Source organism: Mus musculus, chromosome 1, assembly GCF_000001635.26.
Source record: "Mus musculus strain C57BL/6J chromosome 1, GRCm38.p6 C57BL/6J".
NCBI classification, from domain to species: Eukaryota; Metazoa; Chordata; class Mammalia; order Rodentia; family Muridae; genus Mus; species Mus musculus.
Window position 1 is genome coordinate 97,077,104 of NC_000067.6, and position 25,714 is coordinate 97,102,817.

Genomic DNA, 25,714 nt, shown 5'->3' on the forward strand with positions numbered 1-25,714 from the left:
ATATTAAAAGTACCAAAAAATGATTTTGATGATTTAATGAAATGTTCTCCAGAGTCTTTTTTACAAATAAAATCTTAACCACTTAAAATTCAAAGATTAACTTTATTACCTTAATACTTATTAACTTATTTATTACTTATTTCCTACATATTATTACTTATTAGTACTCTCTTCCTGTTCATGTGTTGGGATTTTATAAAAAGTAATCACATGACACAAATTTTCCTTGTTTCTTTTGAACTAATGATCTTTGTTTGCTCTTATGTAAAATTTGTTTTCATGGTTTTTGTATAAGTAGAATACTTAAATTGTATAAAAGGTTTTAATGTAACTACTTTAGAATTAGTGGGTGTGTGTGTGTGTGTGTACTTTACTCAAATGTATGTATGTGTACTGTGTGAGTGCAGTACCTATGGAAGCTAAAGAAAGTCACTGGATCTGTTTGGACTAGAGATTATACAGTTATGATCCTTCATGTGGGTACTAGGCACCAGACCTGGGCCTCTGGAGGGAGAACAAGTGCTCTTAAACACTGAACCACATCTCTAGCTACCTTTAAAAAATTCTTTTCAAATAACTGTCAGTTTTTCAACGTGGTTTATTGTTAAGCACACAAAACTCTTGTGATCATAGATCACCAGAGAAACCAGAAATGTTAAACACACAGAGTTTTCTCTCGAAGGACTATATGTATATCCATGTCTTCCCATCCAGAAATCTGCAAATTGGATGTATTACTAGCATGGTGATCTGCATTATCTGTTGGGGCAGACCATATTAAGCTCTCTCAGCCAGAACTGAAGGGAACCTAAATGGTTCTTGCATTATCTGTACAGCTATCAGCTTGCCAGAGCTCCCACAACCAGAACGAGAGGTGACTAATTGCCTATAAAATCTCTACACTATAGGTATGGCTGTGACCACACTAGATCCTTCCTTATGTCATTAAACTAGTACTGAAGCCTATCTCTATAATCCATTTTCTTGGAAGAAATGACAGGGAACTTCAGTTGAGTTTCAGTATAATTATGCTTCTTTGTGCACTGGGGATTTTATTATACCAAGAAACTTTTCCCTAAATAAATCTGTGTTTGAATAAAACTGCCCAGCATCAGATTCCATGAAATTTGATCCAAATGACAAAGTCAATCAGAACCAAGTATTTATTCTCATGTCTTATCAGTTTATTTTTCTCCCTGTTGAGGTAACTACAGGAGTTCCCCTCCATTTGTCCAAAACATAGAGCACGGTGCCCTATGATAATATAAGATTTTTTTCCTTTAAATGGATATTAGAGTTTCAGGATACTTGAGCCTCTTACAGAAAAGGTTTCTCAACTCTTAGAAGAGTAGTACTAACTTCTCAGTCTTTGTGACAAATCATTTTGTACAATCAATAAGATGTATGGTAACATCAAAAAAATAAAATATTCATAGCTATAGCAAATATGAAGATAGCCTATGAGAAGAGAGATAAAAATTTCTGTCAATTGTTCTTGAAAAACACAGTTAGTTAGATAGATAGATAGATAGATAGATAGATAGATAGATAGATAGATAGAGGCATATAAAGATTGGAAGACCAAGGGACCTCTCTTCCCAATGATGGCCGACTAGGGCCATCTTCTGCTATATATGCAGCTAGAGACACAAGCTCCGGGGGTACTGGTTAGTTCATATTGTTGTTCCACTTATAGGGTTGCAGACCCCTTTAGCTCTTTGGGTACTTTCTCTAGCTCCTCCAATAGCTGACTGTGAGCATCCACTTCTGTGTTTGCCAGGCACCAGCATAGCCTCACAAGAGACAGCTTTATCAGGGTCCTTTCAGCAAAATCTTGCTGGAGTATGCAATGGTGTCAGCGTTTGGAGGCTTATTATAGAATGGATCTCCAGGTGTGGCAGTCTCTAAATGGTCCATCCTTTGTCTCAGCTCCAAACTTTTGTCTTTGTAACTCATTCCATGGGTGTTTTTTGTTCCCAATTCTAAGAAGGGGCAAAGTGTCCACACTTTGGTCTTCATTCTTCTTGAGTTTCATGTGTTTGGCAAATTGTAACTTGTATCTTGGGTATTCTAAGTTTCTGGGCTAATATCCACTTATCAGTGAGAACATATCATGTGAGTTCTTTTGTGATTGGGTTACCTCACTCAGGATGATGGTCTCCAGGTCCATCCATTTGCCTAGGAATTTCATAAATTCATTCTTTTTAATAACTGAGTAGTACTCCATTGTGATAGACAGACAGACAGACAGTCAGATAGATAGATAGATAGATAGATAGATAGATAGATAGATAGATAGATAGATAGATAGAATTTTCTGCCAGTCACATCTACGCAAGGTAGGCAGAATGGACTCCACACCTCCTAAGGTTCCAGGCCAGCTACACAGGTTCAGGACTCACTCTCTTCATGATCTGACCAGAACTCAGAGCTCTCCTGCTCCCTGCCTCTTGTCAGTCCTTCCTGTCAAGAGCCCAGTAGTGCAGAGCAGCAACACCTGAGTTACAAGCAATGGCAGGTAGAGCTCCAGGACCTTCAACAGGAGCTTAGATTCTGTTTTTGTTTTTGTTTTTTCTTTATTTGTTGCTTTTTCCTCAAAGCAGTGGTAATTCAGTATCAAAGGTCCTTTCATGAGAATTATGAGAATTTCCCCCTCATATCAGGAAAAACTCAGTATCAGTTTCTTCATGATGAAAAATATCAGAAAGAGCCCAAGTTATAGTACAGAACAATTGCAGCTAGGACATAAAGTACTTTAGCTTATGCTAATTAAACTTCCTGATATAGTGGGCATTCATTTAGTGTGTGGAAGATAGTCTCCTCTCCTGCCCATCAAATCAATGCTTAAATGAGGACTTTGCCTTTGTGGTAGATGAATAATAGAATAAAATGTAAAAATTTGGGGTTAAATCAATTAGATGCGATCTTATCTGCTTATAGCTACTATTGATTTGAATCTGTTCTCTAAGTTGCTTTCTGGAGACAGTTAAAATTTGAAAGAAATGCAATCCCTAAAACACAGCAGCAAGACTGAGGCTCTACATTAACTGACCTCATCTATAAATTAACAAATGAAGAACAGAGATACACTGAGAACAGAACCTGACCTACCTTGAGAGAAAGAGAATATTGAAGAAGGGTTGTGAGTGTAGAAAGGGTATAGTGAATGGTAACATTTGTCATGATGTACTCAAGGTTGGAATTCAGTAAGGATGAAAGATGAATAGTTTGGATAAAAAATTAAAAACAGACAAAATGGCATCAGACTCCTGAGTTTTATCCAAGATGATAAGATCAAAATGAACTGAGATTTTACTGTAACCTCTTTGTGGGTTCATTTCTCTGATTCCATGAAACCTGCAGGGATGCCTTCAGTTCCTGTTTGAATTTCTGCTAGCAGTGTGTAGGAGATTCAACTGTCATCCACAATTCTTTGTAACAGTATGATGTTACTGATTTAGGCATCCTGATATGGGACACTTTTTTCTAACTAACAACCCAGATGCCCCTCAACTGGGAGTGAATTAATTTCTATGTGCATTTTTCCATGTGTATATCATCATTATTTGTGGAAATTCTGTTTACAATCTGTGACTTATTTTTTAAGAGTCCGCGAAATCCAGACATAGTGGTGCACAACTTAAATCTCAGGATCTGAGAGGCAACAGCAGGTGGATCTCCTTAAGTTTGCAACCAGGCTGTTATAGTGAATTCAAGGACAGCCAGGTATGCTTAGAGAATCCCTGACTGAACCATGCCCCCCAAGAAAACAGAAGAACAAGTTTTTGAAAAGGCAGATTTCAATTATTATTAAGTCCCATTTACAAGCCTGTTCCTAAATTATTAGTATTATGTCTTGTTAAAGAATGTGACCTGATCTCTCTACCTTGTAGATATCAAAGAGTAGACTTAGAGAGATAGGTTCAAGAACACAAAGTTAAATCACATTATACATGTTCTAGTAACATTTTGTACTTTCTACATATCTTAAAACAAAGTTTTGATCACAAATGACTCATGAATGCATAACAAATAAATATAACTCTATGAGATATGAATACTTAATATGAAAAGTAAAGCCATGGTCCATGTTTTATATTTCATTTACAAGATTAATAATTCCAAAAGTTACATAATATATGCAGTTACTGAATTATTGGTCTGGAAAAATATCCTTTCAGTTATGATTAAAATATAGTACACAGATTTATACTTACCCATCATAATCTTCATTGATTCCAGCAAATGTTGTTGTTTGACACTCTACAAAAAAGATTAATAGGAAAAGCCCAACTGATACAACAGTTGTCACTAATGTAAATTTCAGCTTGTTCTTATTAGTCATTTCCAACCTGTCAACAATTAAACCGCCAAGAAAATGGCCAATTATGCCTCCAGGAAGTACAAATGCTCCTGAGAATGGAAAATAAAATACTGTTAAACATAATCTGTTGAAAGCACTGAAAAATTAGTACAGATTTCTAAACAAACCAACAAAAATATCTAGAAAACATAGTATTTCCACAAGGACACATGCTCCACTATGCTCATGGCAGCCTTATTCATAATAGTCAGAAACTGGAAACAACCCAGATGCCCCTCAACTGAAGAATGAATACAGAAAATATGGTTCATTTAGAATGGAATATTATGCAGCTATTAAAAATAAAGACAAACCGAATCCAAGAACACATCTAAAGTATCATCCATCACAATCAAGTAGGCTTCATACCAGGGATGCAGGGTTGGTTCAATATACGGAAATCTATCAATGTAATTCACTGTATAAACAAACTCAAAGACAAAAACCACATGATCATCTCATTAGATGCTGAGAAAGCAGTTGACAAAATCCAACACCCCTCATGATAAAGATCTTGGAAAGATCAAGAGTACAACTTCCATATATAAACATAATAAAAGTAATATACAGCAAACCAGTAGCCAACAGAAAATTAAATAGAGAGAAACTCAAAGCAGTCCCACTAAAATCAGGGACTAGACAAGGCTGCCCACTTTCTCCCTACCTATTCAATATAGTACATGAAGTCCTAGCCAGAGCACAGAGACAACAAAAGGAGATCAAAGGGATAAAAATTGGAAAAGAAGAAGTTAAAATATCACTATTTGCAGATGATATGATAGTATACATAAGTGACCCCAAAATCCACAGAGAACTCCTAAACCTGATAAACAACTTCAGTGAAGTAGCTGGATATAAAATCAACTCAAACAAATCAGTGGCCCTTTTTCTACACAAAGGATAAACAGGCTGAGAAAGAAATTAGGGAAATGACACCCTTCACAATACTTACAAATAATATACCTTGGTGTGGCTCTAACTAAGGAAGTGAAAGATCTGTATGATAAGAACTTCATGTCTCTGAAGAAAGAAATCAAAGATCTCAGAAGATGGAAAGATCTCCCATACTCATGGATTGGCAGGATTAATATAGGCAAACTGGCTATCTTGCCAAAAGCAATCTACAGATTCAATGCAATCCCCATCAAAATTCCAACTCAATTCTTCACTGAGTTAGAAAGGGCAATTTGCAAATTCATCTGGAATAACAAAAATCCTAGGATATCGAAAACTATTCTCAACTATAAAAGAACCTCTCATGGAATCACTATCCCTGACCTCAAGATATACTATAGAGCAATTGTGATAAAAAATGCATGGTACTGGTACAACAACAGACAGATAGATCGATGGAATACAATTGAAAGACCAGAAAGGAACCCACATACCTATAGTCACTTCATCTTTGACAAAGGGGCTAAAACCATCCAGTGGGAAAAAACTCAACATTTTAACAAATGTATCAACTGGTGATTAGCATGTAGAAGAATGGGAATTGATCCATTCTTATCTCCCTGTACAAAGTTCAAGTCTAAGTGGATCAAGGAACTCCACATTAAACCAGAAACACTGAAACTTATAGAGAAGAAAGTGGGGAAGAGACTTGAAGATATGGGCACCAGGAAAAAAATTCCTGAACAGAACACCAATTGCTTATGCTTTAAGATCAAGAATCAACAAATGGGACCTCATAAAATTGCAAAGCTTCTGTAAGGCAAAGGACACTGTCAATAAAACAAAAAGGCAACCAACAAATTGGGAAAAGAGCTTTACCTATCCTAAATAAGATAGGGGACTAATATCCAATATATATAAAGAACTCAAGAAGTTAGACTCCAGAGAACCAAATAACCCTATTTTAAAATGGGGTACAGACACAGAATGAGTTACAGAGACAAAGTTTGGAGCTGTGACGAAAGACCATCTAGAGACTGCCATATCCAGGGCTCCATCCCATAATCAGCTTCCAAAGGCTAACACCATTGCACGCACTAGCAAGATTTTGCTGAAAGGACCCAGATAGAGCTGTCTCTTGTGAGACTATGCCAGGGCCTAGCAAACACAGAAGTGGATGCTCACAGTCAGCTATTGGATGGATCACACGGCCCCCCATGGAGGAGCTAGAGAAATTACCCAAGGAGCTAAAGGGATCTGCAATCCTATAGGTAGAACAACAATATAAACTAACCAGTACAGCCCTGGAGCTCATGTCTCTAGCTGCATATGTATCAGAAGATGGCCTAGTCAGCCATCAGTGGAAGGAGAGGCCCATTAGTCGTGCAAACTTTATATGCCTCAGTACAGGGGAATGACAGTGCCAAGAAGTGGGAGTGGGTGGGTGGGGGAGTGGGTGGGGGAGCTTGTGGGGGACTTTTGGGATAGCATTGGAAATGTAAATAAAATAAATACCCAATAAAAATGGTGTATAGAGCCAAAAAAATAATTCTCAACAAAGGAATACTGAATGTCTGAGAAGCACCTGAAAAAATGTTCAACATCAGGGAAATGCAAATCAAAACAGTCTTGAGATTTCACCTCACACCAGTCAAAATGGCTAAGATCAAAAATTCAGGTGACAGCAGATGCTGGCAAAGATGTGGAGAAAGAGGAACACTCCTCCATTGCTGGTGGGATTGCAAGCTCCTACTACCACTCTGGAAACCAGTTTGGTGGGTCCTCAGAAAATTGGACATAGAACTACTGGGAGATCCTGCAATACCACTTCTGGGCATATACCCAGAAGATTCTCCAACTTGTAATAAGATCACATGGTCTATTATGTTTATAACACTCTTATTTATAATAGCCAGAAGCTGGAAAAAACACAGATGTCCCTCAACATAGGAATGGATCCAGAAAATATGGTACATTTACACAATGGAGTACTACTCATCTATTATAATCAATGAATTTATGAAATTCTTAGGCAAATGAATGGATCTGGAGGCTATCATTCTGAGTAAGGTAACCCAATCACAAAAGAATGTACATGGTATGGACTCACTGATAAGTGGATATTAGCTCAGAAACTCAGAATACCCAAGATACAATGTGCCAAACACATGAAATTCAAAAAGAAGGAAGACCAAAGTGTGGATACTTTGATCCTTCTTAGAAGGGGGAACTAAATACCTATGGAAGGAGTTACAGAGATAAAGGTTGGAGCAGAGTCTGAAGGAATGACCATCCAGAGACTGCCCTACCTGCGGATCCATCCCATAAACAACCTCCAAACCCAGACACTATTGCAGATGCCAACAAGATTTTGCTGACTGGAGCCTGATATAGCTGTCACCTATGAGGTTCTGCCAGTGTCTGACAAATATAGAAGTGGATGCTTACAGTCATCTATTGGACAGAGCACAGGTTCCCCAATTAAGGAACTAGAGAAAGTACCCAAGGAACTGAAGGGGTCTGCAACTCTATAGGAGGAACAACAATATGAACTAACCAGTACCCCCAGAGCTCCCTGGGACTAAGCCACCAATCAAAGAAAATACATGGTGGGACTCATGTCTCTAACTGCATATGTAGCAGAGGATGGCTTAGTTGGCCATCAATGGGAGGAGTGGCCCTCAGTCTTGCAAAAATTCTATGCCTCAGTATAGGGGAATTCCAGGAAGCAGAAGTGGCTGGGTTGGTGAGCAGGGTGAGTGGGGAGGAGATAGGGGATTTTTGAAGAGGAAACTAGGAAAGAGGATAAGATTTGAAATATAAATAAAGTATCTAATAAAATGCAAAAACTCCAAATAGTAACAAAACAAACACGAAAACAAGGACATCATGAATTTTGCAGGAAAATGGATGGAACTAGAAAATATCATCCTGAGTGAGGCAACCCAGACTCAAAAGGACATGCATATACTCACTGATAAGTGAATATTAACCACAAAGTCCAGAATGCTCATGACACATTCCACAGATGATAAGAAGTTTAATAAGAAGGAAGGCCAAGTGAAGATGCATCAATCCCACTTAGAAGGGGAAACAAAATAATCACAGGAGACAGATGGAGGGAGGTATCTCGGTGGGAGAAAGAGGAGGAGAAGGTTGAGGGTAGAATGAGGTAAGAGGAGAAACAGGAGAGAAGCCCAGAGGGTTAGCAGAATGCATGGAAATATCCAGCATTTGGGGGGTTCCAAGGACTCGATGTGTGTGACCTTAGCCAAATTGCACAACAGTGTGGAGAGGGAACTCGAAGAGTCCACCTCTGTTAGATAGACAGGGCCCCAGTGGAGGAATGGAATCACCAACACACAGTCAAAATTTCTTGTCCAGAATTGTTGTCTAAAATGAATGCAGGGACAATAATGGAGCAGATACTGAAGCAAAGGCCATCCAGTGACTGGTCTAACTTGGGGTCCATCCCATGGGAGTGCACCAAACCCTGACACTATTTCTGAGCTATGTTGGGCTTGTCCAAAGATGCCTAGCACGGTTGTCCTCTGAGAGGCTGTACGAGCAGCTGCTGAGACAGATGCAAATACTGGACTGAGGTTGGGGTCCTGTATGGTAGAGTTAGAGGAAGGATTGAAGGAGCTAAAGGGGGTGGCATCTCCATAGGAAGACCAACACTCTAAACTAACCTGGACCCTGCGAACTTCCAGAGACTAAGCCACCAAACAAAGAGCATACTGGGCTGGTCTGAGAATCCCTAGCACATATGTAGCAGAGGACTGTCTAGTCTGGCCTCAGTTGCAGAGGATGAGTCTAATCCTATAGAGATTTGAGGCCCCAGGAAAGGGAGGTACTTGGGAGTTGGGGACAAGCACCCTCTCAGAGGCAAAGGGGGAGGGGGAATGTGATTAATAACTGTGGAATGGGGGATGGAAAGGGGCTCAACATCTGGAATATAAATAAATAAAACAATTAGTTAAAATGTGGTATTTGAATAATTGTTTACTCTATAATATTTATAACCCTGTGCATGATTAGTCTACTAGGTTCTGGTAGTAATGGTGTTTTACTTCTATGCACTGGGTACTCAATACAACCCAGGAACATAGTCCATGCCACATAGAAATTAGAAGTTGTCTTACTGAGAGATATTAATACTGATCGGTTTGAATATATATATATATATATATATATATATATATATATTGAATATATATATATCCTATTTCCAGAGACTTAGCTGAAATAGCATGCTTTCTCAAAACATCCTGTGAACTAGAATTGGGTGAACCAATCACTCAGATATTACATAGATTGTCAACATGAACATTTTTAACAACAATGCGAGACTCTAGAGTATCCACAATACTTCATGGATTTTCTATTTAAGCATAGAAAACAGAAACCACAAGAAGAATACGAGCTGGAAAAAAACAAAAGAGGAGAAATACAAAGGACAACTTAATAATCTGCTAATGATAAGGGCTTCTGCACTAGTTAATATTTGTTTTTTTGTTTTGTTTTGTATTGCTTTGTTTTCTGCACATAGTTTATATTCGCTTTTTTTTACTGTCTTTGTGTTTATTTAAGTTTAAGGTAAACATTCTTTTATTATTTCACTTGTTATACTAAATGCTGTAACATGCCTGCTTGACATTTATAGCCTAAAAGAACTATTAGGTTAGTTACATTTCAATTATTTCCAGAACCTTTTAATATTTCCAGTTACAATGTCTTATAGAGCTACATCCCCAATATATTTAAAGATTGATAATGTATATAATAACAACTGCTGTTTACTGTCAAAACATAGAACAACTTTTACAAATATGCATGAAAAAGTATCAGTGGACCTAGCCATTATGACATCGTTTAGAAGAATTAAGATAAAATCTAATTCTATATCTTTTAGCACTATAATGGATAAAGAGTGGAATCTCTCTTGCAGTAAAGAAAAAACGAATAACTATAGTGCATTAAGTTCAAATTAATGTGAATCTGAGAACTAGAGTTCCTGGTGAAAGAAATAGATAAATCATTAGGAAATATAAAAGTTTTAGTAAAACATTGAGGATAGACACATAAGCAGAAATGTATAGAAGCCCTTAAAAAGAATAATATGTTGTGGCTTGAGTTATTTCTTAAAGGAGGGAAGAAAGGACATGGGCAGGTACACAGATGTGATGACAGGATGGTAGTGAACTATATGAATAGCATTATGAAATTTTATGTATTAAAAATATTGATGTAGCATTGGAAGTGTTCCTGTTTTTATAGTTTTAGGAAATGACACTCAAGTACACTATATTATCTATTTTCTGCTTACATGATATTTCTTAAATATGAATATATAGATACACACACACACACACATATATATACGTACATAGATACACATAAACACATTGATTACATATATAACATATATATGATATATATATCATATATAACACTCAAATATTCACATTGTGAAAATTTTTAAAACAGCACTGGAAGAGGAAATATCTACCTGTGAGCAGAGAGGCAATTCCGGGTGTTATTAAAAACTGAGTTTGTAAATGGTGGGGCAAAAAGTATAAAGATGTATTAAAAGTCAAATACTCTGAGACTTTGCAGATTGCCTGGGTCAGCATCAGTGGGTTCTTCAAAATATGCTGAAACACAGAACAGATCATATCACAATAATTTTATTTCATCCACATGCAGAACTGTCTTTCTACAGTCTAAACCTAATGTTTCCTATTATGAAAATCAAACTAATTCCCCAATAGATGTATTCAGTAAGAAACTTGTAGTTTGGTTTCTCTCTACAACAATATACTTTTTAACTATGTATCTGGTAGCTCATTGAAAGTATTTCTCAGTCCCTTATTAAATACCTTCATAGTTTGTATTTGTCTGTCTCAGTAAGTAATATCTAATTTTCACCATGTGATCTCACTGTATTTATTGGTTCACATAAGGTTAAATATTTATGTAATGTTTTACTAACCAGTGTCACAAACATGGTTACATTAAAAACCTGCATGCAAGTCCTCTTCAATGCCTATGGCTGAGTAGCTTAGAATTATGTATCCTTAGAAGGGCTTTTGGGCTAAGAGGTTTATGGGTAATTTATTTCAAATTTTGGTCAAAAATTTTCTTCAGGTTGTATATTTATATATATATATAGCACCTCAATATGAGAGAATGCAGTTTCACAATGAAAAATTCTCATACTCTAAGATTCATCAGAAGGATACTTAATGTTTGGTAGGCTCTTGTAGAAGTCGCCGAGAATGGGAGGACCTTACAACTGTCATCAGGCTACACCTGAGTATTCTGAAACCTAACCATTAATATAGCTAATATGAGAACAATGAAGCCTCTAAATCATTTTGTCCTTCAGACTGTGAGCACTTTAGTCATCCCACTAAAGGTTAAACCTCATTTAAATTTTACACTGATAATTAAAACAGTTTTGTGTTATGCCACTATGTTTTGTCATGCAGCAGTAGCATTGACTGCCATAGATGACTTAATTGGAAATATTTGATGACCTTTGTCAGCTTCTACATTTGTTCATACAGATATACACAAGATAATATTTGCTCTGTATTTCTATGGTTTCAAATGTAAATGTGCAGTTTGGGGCTGGAGATATGCCTCAGTTGGTAAAATGCTTGCTTTTCTCAAGGATCTGAACTCTTCCCCTATGACTCATGTTTATAAGATTCTAGACAGGGAGGTACACACTCATAATATCAGTGCTGAGAGATGGGGATAGGGGATGCTCCTGAGGCCTATTAGCAAGCTGGTTTAGCCTTCACATCAAGTTCCAGGCTGGCGTGTTTCAAAAAAGAAAATAAAGGTGGATTGCTCCCGAGGAAGCACACCTGAAGTCACCTGGGTAGCATATGTAGGCGTACATATTTCCAGGTGAACCTGAACACACATGAATATCTACATGCCAATAAACACAAACCTGTGTATTTATCCATATAATTTAGGTGTTAACTGTGTATGTTTGTTTGTGCTATTCAATTACACTTCCTTATGGTTTTTGTTGATCTGATAAGAATTCACTATTTATTGTATTAACTTCTTTCATATATTTAGGTAACCATTACTAATCTACTGTACTGCAGATTCATTAACAGGAGAATCATTTTGCCTTTATGTTATCTAACTTATAAAATTTATATTGTGTTTTACATTGCTTAAATCTTACTTAAGACATATTTCCATATATATATATAAGGTCAGCTTTCACTACTTTATTTTGTGTAAATAATATTGTAAGCCTGAAGACAATCTGTGAACTTAAAATGACATAGGAATTCTGATATTTGTTATTGCATACCCAAAACAATATCTTCCCATTGCTTATTCTATGTAGCAATTAATGTTTTAACACACACACACAGATAACCAACTATAAGTTGTTTACTCCAGAAGTATAGTTTATTTATATTCAAATAAGAAAATTGTTATTCCTTAAAATATAAAATGCATGCCATATTATCATTGCATTGAATTGAAAGATCATTGGGTTAAATATCTCATACATGGACATAGTTATTTCATGAATTATCATTATATGTCTGTCAACTTACCCAAATGTTTATTGGAACAATAGTTTGCATTCAAATTCCTTCATCAATTTTTAAGGTATCACTACTAAATGAGCTTCTGCAGTACTTATAATTTTGTGACTATGTTTTAGTCTACAATTCAATGTTAGGTTTAGATTAAAAGTATAAAATAGGAAGGCACATTGTCACTGTTTAATGAGCAGAAAAACCTAAAATCAATACTGAAACAATTAGAAATGATTCCTTAATTTAGAAAATTTGAAGTGTATAAAATCAAAGTATGAAATATAGTAATATTTACATAGCTGAATGAACTTGCTGAGCAAGAAATTATGAATGCACTCACAATAAATAGCTATCTAGAAAATGCCTGAAATAAATTTAGAAATGAAGCACCTCTATAGTGAAAATTGTAAAACACTGTGGAAATTGAAGTACACACACACACACACACACACACACACACACACACACACAAATATCATACATGATAATGATATAATTAACAATGAAAAACAAAAAGCTAATCTGTATATTCAATGCAACCTTAACTAATATTATATTAGAACTTTTAAAAACAATATTGACGTTCTCAAAGTAGAGAAAAGATGCCAATAAGTTGAATTAAACTGTAACACAACAGAGTGAGAAGTGTCAGAATACCTGACATTTAGACTATTACAGAGCCACAGTAGACAAAGGAGCATGACCCAGACAAAACTCAGAGTCCAGTGAGCCAAAGATCCAACTCTTCTAGTTCAGTCATCTATACACAGCAGCTTTTTGATAAATTTGCACAAAATACACATTGAAGAAAAGACAGGTTCTTTTTTTTTAATTAGGTATTTTCCTCGTTTACATTTTCAATGCTGTCCCAAAGGTCCCCCATACCCACCGCCCCGATCCCCTACCCACCCACTCCCCCTTTTTGGCCCTGGCATTCCCCTGTACTGGGGCATATAAAGTTTGCAAGTCCAATGGGCCTCTCTTTGCAGGTTCTTTAATGAATAAAAGTCCACTTATATAAAACTGTAAATTGATCCTGTAGTTCATATGTAGGAAAGGTCAAGTGAAAAGTGATTAAAATGTAAACATAAGACCATAAATTCTATCTACTAAGTTGGAACATAAAGGCTACACTTTATCAGTTTGAACAATGATAATACTTTTACCTGACTCCAAAAATACAGAAAACAGAAGCCATGTGGATAAATGAGGTCATTTAAAAACCCAAGAGTCTTTTGTTTAGTAAAAGAAACAACCACTGTAATGAAGAGACAAACTCTGGATGGGAGAAAATGCTTGCCACATATTCTTTGTTTCAAGAATAAACAGACAAACAGGACAGGTTCTAAAGAAAATTAAAATGAAAAAGGCAATCCAATTTAAGAGTTGACATATGACATAGCTGAGAAATGACACTTAAAAGTACAAAGTAGCCAGAGGAATTCTGGCTGCAAGTGACACCCAATGTGGGACTAAGCAGAATTAGAAATTTGATTTCAGATGCTCTGGAGGAAATGCCAGTTAGGGGGTAAATTGATGGATATCTCCTTTCAACATGCCAGCTTTGCTCCAAAGAGGATATCCTGAGTGTTTGTTTGTTTATTTGTTTTTATTCTTCTTAAATTTTGTTTCAAAAAATGGTTGAGACAATGGCTGAGCCACTGTAAAAATTGTGTGTGGAAACCAAGGGACCTGAGAAACAAAGCATTGGATGAAATGAGATTACACAAGGGTTCACTCTTCTCTCCATTTTCTGAAAGTGTTGCGGAGTTGGCTGTGCAATAGGGGGCAAGGGGGAGTATGAAGGTGGAGGTGGAAATGCTGGCAAGGGAAGGAGTGCCAGAAAAGGGAGGACTGATCAGGACAACAGAAATTTCTCACAGAGGGAAAGAAAGAAAGAAGCTGCTCTATAGAATAGTCATGTCCAAGAAGAAATGAATAGGAGGGAGGATAATTTGATTAAACAGCCAGTTTTGAGATTTAAAAATCAACTGGTCCTGGGTTAGGAGATCGCCAACCACTTATTAGTGAGTGCATATCATGTGTGTTCTTCGGAATACCCAAGATACAATTCACAAACGAATGAAACTCAAGAAGGAGGAAGACCAAAGTATGGATACTTCTGTCCTTCTTAGAAGGGGGTACAAAACACCCATGGAAGTAGTTATAGAGACAAAGTGTGGAACAGAGACTGAAGGAATGACCATCCACAAACTGTCCCACCTGAGGATCCATCCCATATACAGTCACCAAACCCAGACACTATTGTTGATGCCAACAAGTGCTTGCTGACGGGAGTCTGATATAGCTGTCTGCTGAGAGGCTCTGCCAGTGCCTGACAAATATAGAAGTGGATGCACACAGCGAGCCATTGGACTTAGCACAGGGTCCTCAATGAAGGAATTTGAGAAAGTACCCAAGGAACTGAAGGGGTTTGCAGCCGCCTAGGAGAAACAGCAATATGAACTAACTAGTACCCTCAGAGCTCCCAAGGACTAAACTACCAACCAAAGAGTAGACATGGTGGGACTCATGGTTCCAACTGCATATGTAGGATAGGATGGCCTAGTTGGTCATCAATGGAAAGAGAGGCCCTTGGTCCTATAAATGCTCAATGCCCCAGTGTAGAGGAATGCCAGGTCCAGGAAGGGGGAGTGGGTGGGTTAGTGAGCAGGGGGAGGGAGGCAGGGAATAGGCAGCTTTCAGAGGGGAAATCAGGAAGGGGGATAACATTTGAAATGTAAATAAAGAAAATATCTAATAAAAATAAGAAATACCAACATGCAAATATAATACAGATTAAAAACAAACAAACAAACAAAAAACAGAAACACATGCACACACCAAAAGGAGATTGCCATCAACAGCTTTCCCTACAATGGCCTGTATATGCCTGCTAATGGGGTAGAACAAGGTTATCAGGAGATAGGATGGTATCTTATAGAAATGTTAGATCTAAGCTATCGTAAAGACACCAGGATTTCACATGAGATGCACTTGCCTTATTTTGTTACTCAAATTCTAAATAACTTGGCTACTCAATATAGAATTATTGTGCAAACTGAAAGGGATTAGATGGCTCTACTATATCAAAGACTGCAATCGCAATGCTTAACAGTAAAACACAACAAGGGGAATGAAGATAGTCAAAGATCAGTGGCTGGGTGAAGGGTCGTACTATGATACAGAAGAACAAATTTCAGTTTGTGGATAATGATGTAGAACAATGTCACTTAGTGGTTTTAAGAGCTTGGGACACAGTTCAGGAGTCAAGGAAAGGATTCATTTCATTTGCAAACATTGTACAAGACTCTGGGGAAGACTCCACTGATTTTTTTTCCACAGAGAGTAGTCTCAGCTGTGAATAAAGCCATATCTGATCCAGATGAAAGACAGGTATTGATAAGAATTTTGGCATATGAAAATGCAAGTACTAAGTGTAGAAAGTTAATAGACCATTATATAAGCAGGCAGCACCTAAGGACAAGTGCATAAAGGCTATAACTGATCTCGGTTTCACATGTACCATGCTAATATCATAGGTCAAACTAAAGAAAGATGTCTCTGATATCACATTCCTGGTGCTTCAGTTGCAGGAAATATGACTATTTGCAAAGAGACTGTAGCCAAGCCATATAAGGTCTCAGATCTCAAGATGCACCGTGAATTAATTATAATAAATATGGCACTCTCCACTGGAAAGGTGAACAAGCTATTTCTACCAGCAATGTTTTTATTTGTTGTTGTTGTTGTTGTTTTGGTTTTTTTTTTCCCTAATGTTAAACAAGAAGGAAGGCCCATGCTTCCAGGGATGTTCAGGTCATGTGACAGGATTGTCATTGGACCAATGAGTGTAAATTGAAGAGAAACAACCAAGGCAATTTTCTACTGTCTGGAATTGGATTTGGGAGCCTGGCTCAAGACCCACATAGCAAAAAATTACAAACCATTTCAAACAAGAGTAGCCAAAATCCATTAGGTTATAAAGAAAAAAACTGTGGGATTAAATCAGCCAGTGTACTCTAAGGAGGTGTTAAAATCAGAAAGGGAGCCTTTAACAGTTTTGCATTGGGGACAAGTAAGTTTATAAACAAAAAAACTATCAATACCATCAAAAGTGATAAAAATAAAACCTTGGCCACCGACTCCAAAATCGCTTATTTCATTGAAAGTAGCCCTGTTTCTAATTTCCCAAAACCACACAGCACACTTAATGGCTTAAAACAGAAAGGAGGCAATGTAGTGAGAGTTTTTGGTTTCTTTAAAAAACACAGAAATATATGAATAGGTTTCTGTTTTAATCCCAGGTATAGGATATAGGACGGCTTCGGATTGTACACAGCAGCTGACCACAATTTGTCTTGTGATCTAGCAGGGCTATTATTTTGCAAGCTGTAGATAGTTTCTGTAATTATGTGACATTTGAAATTCCGGGGTCTCTAAAAAAGGTATATAAATACTAGGGCCACAAGTATTGAGGAACTGTTGGTATTTGGTTGGTTGCTGTTTGAAAATAGTCATGTTCAAAGATTAAACAAGAAGAAAGTATTAGATATCTTGATACTGGATATTAAACTTGCCCTAGAGTACTAGGTCCCTGTAATCAGTATGTAGTAGTACAAAAATAATGTGAACACCCCTTTCTACTCTATCCTCTCCTATCTATTTGCTACAGGGTTGAAAGGGTGAAAGAAGAAGGACAGAAAAGAGTGAAAGAAAAAAAAAGAACCCAGAAAGCAGATGGAAGTTCAGCTACAGAATTCACTGGCCAAAATGCTGAGCCAAATTCAAGTCTTCTAGCCTTAATTTGTTTTAGGTACTCATTCTGCCACAATGATAAAAAATAGCTATTATCGAAGAGCCTAAACTTCAAAAACCAAGATTCTTGTCAAGGATGAATATCAAAAACAGTTATAACTTATTGGTTGGGGTGTGGTTTGGCACAGCTACTATGAAAAAATAATGATGTTACTCAAAAATCAAGAGCAGACCTACCATATGATCCAGCTACTTAATACATAATAATAAAAACATTTATATTAATACCTGTAAGGATTCAGACAATGGCTGATGGTCTTAGTTACTTTCACTCAGGCAGCACATGCTCATACAATCTTTCACACCATGACCAAGACAGAAAAAGTGAGAAAGTAATGGATCAAGCTTCCATAGTCCATGTTTAATGACCTAAGGACTTTTGCTTAGGCTCTAAGTCTTATAATTTGCAAAATGTCCTAATATTTTTCTAGAAAATAAGCCCTTCTCATGATACTGACTTTAGAGCATACTGAAGACTATTTAAATTAGAGTATTATCAAAAAACAGTGATCAGCATAACAACAAATGCCATGATTCACATTAACCTAGGTAACTATTAATCAATAACCTGATAAAATGAATGTGGCATATGTGTATGTGAACATACATGTATATATATATATATATATATATATATATATATATATATATATATATATATATATATGCTTATGGACATATTCATGTATATGTATATATGCATCCATATATGTGTTATGTATATATATATATATACATATATATATATATTATGTGTGTGTGTGTGTGTGGTATAGAGTATTGTTTGCTATAAAGGCAAATTAAATCTCATCATTTGTAAATTTTATACATAAGTGAAGCAAAATGCATTAATTATTATAAGTTAAAGAGAGAGACAAATTCAAAGTGCTCTCTGCAGTATCTAGGGGCTAAGAAAATAGTTTATGTGTCATAGAAATAAATAGTGTCATAGAAATAAAACTGGCAATGGATAAAAGTTTGCAGAAAATCATGCTAGGAATAAGCTTTAGTGTATAGTGAGATCTTAAAGACTACAAATACATAATAGTTATAAGGGTGAGATGAAGGGATAATAATTTTTCATGATTCAGTCAGTGTCTGCTATCTTCAGTGAGATATCACAATAAACCCTATTAATATACAGTTAATTCACTTTATCCAAAGAATTTTAAATAATATAAACCTTAACAACCATTTGTAGACTTTACAAAATATTGTTAAACATTTCAGCTTAATATTTAACAATATAAACCATTTATAGTTATTTGGTTTCTGCATTGTTAAATAATAGTTGCATGCAATATTTGTATAGAATTAGTATTAAATAGGTCAGCTGTGGAGCTGTATACCTGAAATTCTAGAACTTCAGTGGCTGAGGAGGGGTTAATGCTCAAGTATAGCCTGAGCTTTAGAATGCAACTTTTAAAAATGGAATTAGATTTTGAGTAAATGTAATCAATTATTACAATGGATTCAGGATTTCATAAAGATAAGCATTTAGAAAATAGGAATAGATGAAAATAAATCTTATATAGTATATCCACTTAGCTGCAAAAGGATTCAATTATGAGCAAAAACTGTATCATGAGGGCAGTCAATGTTCTGGCCCTAACTTCTGTTCACATCAACCCTGACAAAGTCAATTCAATCTACACAAGAAATGCTAGCTAAGTTCTTCACAGTATTGTTACTTGTTTGTACAAGAAAATCTCAAAATTAGCATGGAAGTATGAAAGACCAAGGAGAGTCAAAACTAACCTGGACACTAAGAACTCTGGTTGAGGTATCACTGTATGTGATTTCAAGTAATTCTATAGAACCATAGTATAAAAGAGCATAGTATTGGCACAAAAACAGATCTGGTAATCAATGTAGTAGAAGAACAGGTGTAACTCTGTGCAACTAGAGCCACTGTGGTTTTGACAACTGATCTCCAAAATATAGATTGGAGAAGGTAGCGTCTTCAGCAAATGTTGCTGGAAAAACTGGACATCTGTAGGTATAAGAATAAATTGTGATCCTTGTCTCTCCCCCTGAACAAAAATCAGTTATGAATGGATCAATGACCCACCCCAGTATTATACCTGAATTTCTAAAACTACTAGAGGATAAAATAAGGAGTTTAATTAAAGATAAGAAAAAGGACTTCTAAATATGATTTCAGTGACTTAAGAGATTGTGTAAATAATGGGGATGTGGAATCTCATGAGATCAAAATACGTCTTTTCTGCAAAGGAAACCCTTCATAGAATGAACTGATATCATACTAAATGGGAAAAAATCTTCCCAAATATATATGTGACAGATGGTGATAAGATACAAAGAAGAAAAGAAGCCTAAAGAGGACAACTAACCCAATTAACAAATGATCTAGGAGTACATACTGATATTCCCCTAAAATAAAACCAGTTCTAATCACCCATCCTCATCTCAAGCACTATTGCATAAGGAGGGGACTTTTCTTCACTGTTTGTTCCAATTCCTAGATACCATATCCTTCAACAGAAGAATGGATAAGAGATATGTGATACATTTGCACAATGGAGTGTATCTCGGGTGTTAAAATTTACGACAACATAGAATTTGCAAACAAATGGATGGAACTAGTTAGTCATCATTCTGAGTTAGATAACCAAGACCCAGATAGATAAATATGGTATATATTTACTTATATGCAGAAATTCACTCTTAAGTAAATGATAAAGCAACTACAGTCCTTATATTCTGAGATGTTATGTATTGAGGAAGGGATTAGGGGCAACAGATTTATCGAATTAATACTTTCCTCTTTCCTAGTGAAGTCTCTTTATCTTTCAGTGTTCCTATTGCCTGTAATTCTTTCTCTGTAGTTAAGAGAAAGGGGTTTGGTATGCATGGAAATAAAAAGAGGGGAAAAAAGGGAAAGAGAGAAGACCCGTACTATATTTTAATTGTAAAATAAACTATTTTCTAAAAAGGAATGGAATGGTTTGAGCAGAAAAATGAACAATGAAAGAATATCTCTAAGAAAGAAAATAACTAAAAATTCAGAGGATATAGAATTCTAAAGTGAGTTAGGAAAATTCAATTGATGTTATTTTCAAGACTCTTGGAAGTGTTATTCACAGTGTAAAATACACTTAAGAATGAATGAAATGTGTGTGTGAAAATTACAACCAAGCAATCTACATGCAAGAAAGAATGTTATAAGTAGGATAAATGATATTCAGAATCGGACTAGAGCATTGGAAGGGGCTCCCTATGCATTCCTATGTCTGTTTCTTCTATGATAGACTTGCTTATCATACAGAGAAACAAAGGATTTTGTTTTAAATATCATGATTTTATTTGTGTGTTGGGGGAGTGTCTATGTGTTGACACAGAGTTCTTCCAGTTCATGTAATTTTGTTAAATGTCATATTTATTTCTTTAGAGACAATAAAAACAAAATTGTATCAAATCAATGAAAAACAAATCAAAATTATACTTGTGTCTTATTAGTCTCTATCTCTAGGTGGGTCTTTAGCATTATCAAAGAAGGGGTTATTTCTTTCCATTATGAGGAAAATGTATAATATAATAATTTCTCTAAGAGAATCCAAACCTTTCACGCAAATTTAAATTAAACAGCTTGTCACATTCTTAACTCTTAACTGTATAGTTTACATAGGTCAGTTAAACTGACTTGTTAACAAAAATATTTTACTTTACCCAAATATTATGAAGAAAACCCTTCAAATGAGGTTGAATTTTCATATCTTTAAGTCTCCTGTCAATGGTGGGAGGTTCCTTTCTTTTCGCAAGTCTTAACTTATGTGCACCTATAGGTTGCAAGGAAGATAATAATTTTTTTATCTCCAAGTCAATACGAATATATACATCATTCATTTGTACACATTATAATATTCTCATTTTGTCATGGAAGTTAAAGTGAGTTATGTTAAAAACACTAAAAACAATGTGTGTTTTAGAATGCAAATTCTTCAACAACAGTTGTACTTTGTGAAATGTAATTCTTTTCCAGACAGGGTTTCTCTGTATAGCCCTGGCTGTCCTGGAACTCACTTTGTAGACCAGGCTGGCCTCGAACTCAGAAATTCGCCTGCCTCTGACTCCCAAGTGCTGGGATTAAAAGTTCTGCTCTTTTAGAACGAAGACCAAAGTGTGGTCACTTTGGCCCTTCTTATAATTGGGAACAAAACACCCAAGGAAGGAGTTACAAAGACAAAGTTTGGATCTGAGACGAAAGGGTGGACCATCTATAGACTTCTGCATATGGGGATTCATCCCATAATCAGCCTCCAAATGCAGACACCATTGCATACGCCAGCAAGATTTTGCTGAAAGGACCCTGATATAGCTGTCTCTTGTGAGGCTATGCCAGTGCCCAGCAAACACAGAAGTGGATGCTCACAGTCAGCTATTGGATGGAACACAGGGTCCCCAATGGAGGAGCTAAAGAAAGTATCCGAGGAGCTAAAGGGGTCTGCAGCCAATAGGTGGAACAACAATATGAACTAACCAGTACCTCCAGAGCTCGTGTTTCTAGCTGCATATGTATCAGAAGATGGCCTAGTTGGCCATCACTGGGAAGAGAGGCCCCTTGGTCTTGCAAACTTTATATGCCTCAGTACAGGGGAACACCAGTGCCAAGAAGTGGGAGTGGGTGGGTAGGGGAGTGTGTGGGGGGGTATGGGGTACTTTTGGGATAGCATTTGAAATGTAAATGAAGAAAATACCTAATAAAAATATAATTCTTTGATAATGAGTACTTCTCATATTTGACTTGTTATAATTCTGCAGTTGATCACAATGCCTATCTCTTAACTGTTGAAAGTATGGAACGATGGCTGAATTAATTCTTAATTTAATGTAGAATTAGATAGCCATATTCAATTAATAACATATGATGACACAGCTTAAGCTCCTCTCCTCATTGAAACATCATTTATGTATCAGAAAAATAGTTTATAGTAATAAGTGTCACTACCAAGTTAGCAGTTTGTGCAAGGATACATAGTAATAACGCAATAGTAATAATACTAATAAATGTAATTATACTTTCTCACTTGCCATGATCTTACTCACTGCTCTCTCCTACCCCCTTTATCTTTTCTTCTCATGCAGCTCCTTTTCTCCATTCATCTCCTACATCCCCCTGTCATCACAACCTGTTTGCTGCAAGTGTTATGGCTGTTCTTTACATCTGAGTCAAGTGCCCTGGGGAGTACATTTTCTTATCCAGTAATTTGTTGTTGTATTACTAGGCAGGCTTTAAACCATGGTTGTGTGAACAGTACAGTAAGAGTAATGAAGGTTTCACTTTCTATGGATGATGTCTCATTGGCATTTCCTTAATGACAGCTACTATGGGTGGTGAGAGATCCCAGTTGTTAAACAACTTACTTTAAACATTTTAGGTTAGCATATAAAGTAGGTGACTTCCTGTTTTTTTCATGTGTATAAGTAATTATACTTCTTATTTGTTCCTTTCCCTATTGTTCTCCCACATGTCATGACCACCCACCCCCATTGGTTCCTCTCCCTGTAAGCCTCACATTCTGCTCATGTATTATCTGTATTTCACTGCTGTCTATCCAACTTCCCTTATGCTCTCTTCAGACCTTCACTCCATCACTTCTCTAGTTGTCATTCCGACAATGCCCCTGCACACATGCACACCCAGATACACACATACTACATACATGTATGTGTGCATATACATACATACTTTTAAATTTGTTACACTTATTAAGGAAAACATTTGTTTGACTTTCTGAGTTTCACTGGTTTGAATTAACATAAGAATTCCTCTCATCTCACAGTTTCATTTTTTCTTTATGGCTGAATAAAATTCCACTCTCCACAGGAACTATGTTTTCTTTTCTTTTTTTTTTTTTCAGATTAGGAAAGTTTACTCTAATGGAAAGTTATTTCTATAGAAAGAAAAGTCAATTTTTCTAATCAGCAAACTAGCATCAGACCATATTGATTGAGCCTCCATCCTTGGGAGGCTGCTCAGTCCTCAGGAGGCTCCTTCTCAACAGTGGAACTATGTTTTTTTTTATCCCATTACATTGTTTATAGGAATCTCTATAAGTTCCATCTTCTAACTATTTTCAATAGTGAGGCAATAAGTAAAGATACACAGCTATTTAGGCATACATATGCAAGAATCATATGATTAGGTCATGTACTGGCTAGTTTTATGTCAACTTGACACAGGCTGGAGTTATCACAGAGAAAGGAGCTTCAGTTGTGAAAATGCCTCCACGGAATTCAGCTGTAAGGCATTTTCTCAACTAGTGATCAAGGGAGGAGGTCCCCTTGTGGGTGGGAGCATCTCTGTGCTGGTAGTCTTGAGTTCTATAAGAGAGCAGGCTGAACAAGCCAGGGGAAGCAAGCAAGTAAAGAATATCCCTCCATGGCTTCTGCATCAGTTCCTGCTTCTTGACCTGCTTGAGTTCCAGTCCTGACTTCCTTGGTGATGAACAGCAGTATGGAAGTGTAAGCCAAATAAACCCTTTCCTCCCCAACTTGCTTCTTGGTCATGATGTTTGTGCAGGAATAGAAACCCTGACTAAGACAAATTGGTACCAGGAGTGGGGTATTCCTGTGACAACCTGACCATGTTTTGGGGAGGACTGTGGAAAGAGTTTGGAACTTTGGGCTAGACTATCCATTTGGTGTTAAGAGCTCTGTGGGATATTGTGTAGGAACTTGGAAGATAATGTTGAGAACAGTGCAGAAGATGGAGGTCTGGCTTGTGAAACTCCAGAGGAAAGATTAAAGACTCTTTTCAGGGCCATTGCTATTTTTGATTGTGAAGATTCTGTGGTTATGGTTAGCTGGGGCTGAAGAATCAACTTTGATTAACAAGGTACCAAAACTACTAAAGTGAAAACTTTGCATTACTGGGACTATTGATGCTGGTTAGCTGGAGCTAAGAAATTAGCAGTGGTTAAAAAGAGACCAGCATCACTGAGGTGACATCTTCTAGGAAGTGTTTTCTGAAAGCACAAAGAGGCTGTGTTCCATAGATAGCCAAAGTTGTACCTCATGCTGCAGCAGGACTTGGTAATATGTAAGAGTCACCCAGGTGGTACTGTTTTTGAAGGAATGAAGGGGTCACAAAGAGCAGCTGAGGCTCGGCACTGTGAGAGGCAATGGAATGCCATTGGAGAAGGAGCAGCCTCAGTTGCAATTGATGGCCTAGGACTGAAGGGGTCATGCAAAGGAGTTGAGGCTTGGCACCAGGAAGAGCCTATGAGAGGCTATTGGTGAAGCCTAGTTACAATGGAAGACAGCAGCATTTTGGAGATGCTAGTACCATGAGATGACCACCAAGAACAGCAGCAGCAGTGGAGTACAGGCAGCTGGAGTCTAGAAGACAATGTGTATGCTACAAAGGACAGGGCTGGAGAAGTGACCCAAGTCCTTGGAGGAGCCCAGAAGATCGTGAGTTGGATCCCAGACATTAGACAGTTGGAGATTGATTTTTGCTTTTGATAGTGACTGTGCCCTGATATTTTTCCCTCTTGAAGGAAGAAAGTATTTTAGTGGAGCCCACATTTAAGAGACTTTGAATTTTAAAAGATATTGAATCTTTTAAAGGGATTGAACTTTTAATATGTAAAGACTGTGGGACTTTTAAAGTTGTTTAGATCTTGGGGATGAATTAGAAACTAAGGGTTGAAGCTTACTAGTGATGTGTTTGTGTGTCAAGGTGACAAGGAGTCAATTGTACTGGCTAGTTTTGTGTTAATTTGACACAGGCTGGAGTTATCACAGAGAAAGGAGCTTCAGTTGTGGAAATGTCTCCATGGAATCCAGCTGTAAGGCATTTTCTCAATTAGTGATCAAGGGAGGAGGTTCCCTTGTGGGTGGTGCGCCATCTCTGGGCTGGTAGTCTTGGTTCTATATAAGAGAGCAGGCTGAGCAAACCAGTAAGGAACATCCCTCCATGGCTTCTGCATCAGTTCCTGCTTCTTGACCTGCTTGAGTTCCAGACCTGACTTCCTTGGTGATGAACAGCAGTATGGAAGTATAAGCCGAATAAACACTTTCCTCCCCAACT

At 36.8% G+C, this 25,714-nt stretch overlaps 1 protein-coding gene across 3 annotated transcripts in view; it reads right to left on the minus strand.

Moving 5' to 3' along the window:
- Positions 1–25,714, minus strand: part of Slco6c1 (solute carrier organic anion transporter family, member 6c1) — a 69,302-nt gene that overhangs the window by 18,066 nt on the left and 25,522 nt on the right. Inside the window, exons 1-4 of one of the 3 annotated variants that reach the window (XM_006529914.3) lie at positions 23,622–23,684; positions 21,349–21,458; positions 10,770–10,914; positions 4,218–4,413 (exon numbers count right to left, since the gene is read on the minus strand). In XM_006529914.3, coding sequence (XP_006529977.1) covers positions 4,218–4,413; positions 10,770–10,914; positions 21,349–21,393 — 386 coding nt within the window. In that variant the 5' untranslated portion in view covers positions 21,394–21,458; positions 23,622–23,684. Of the gene's footprint in view, positions 1–4,217; positions 4,414–10,769; positions 10,915–21,348; positions 21,459–23,621; positions 23,685–25,714 lie in introns of those variants that run through there. The other 2 variants (XM_006529913.4, NM_028942.4) reach the window with 2 other exon arrangements.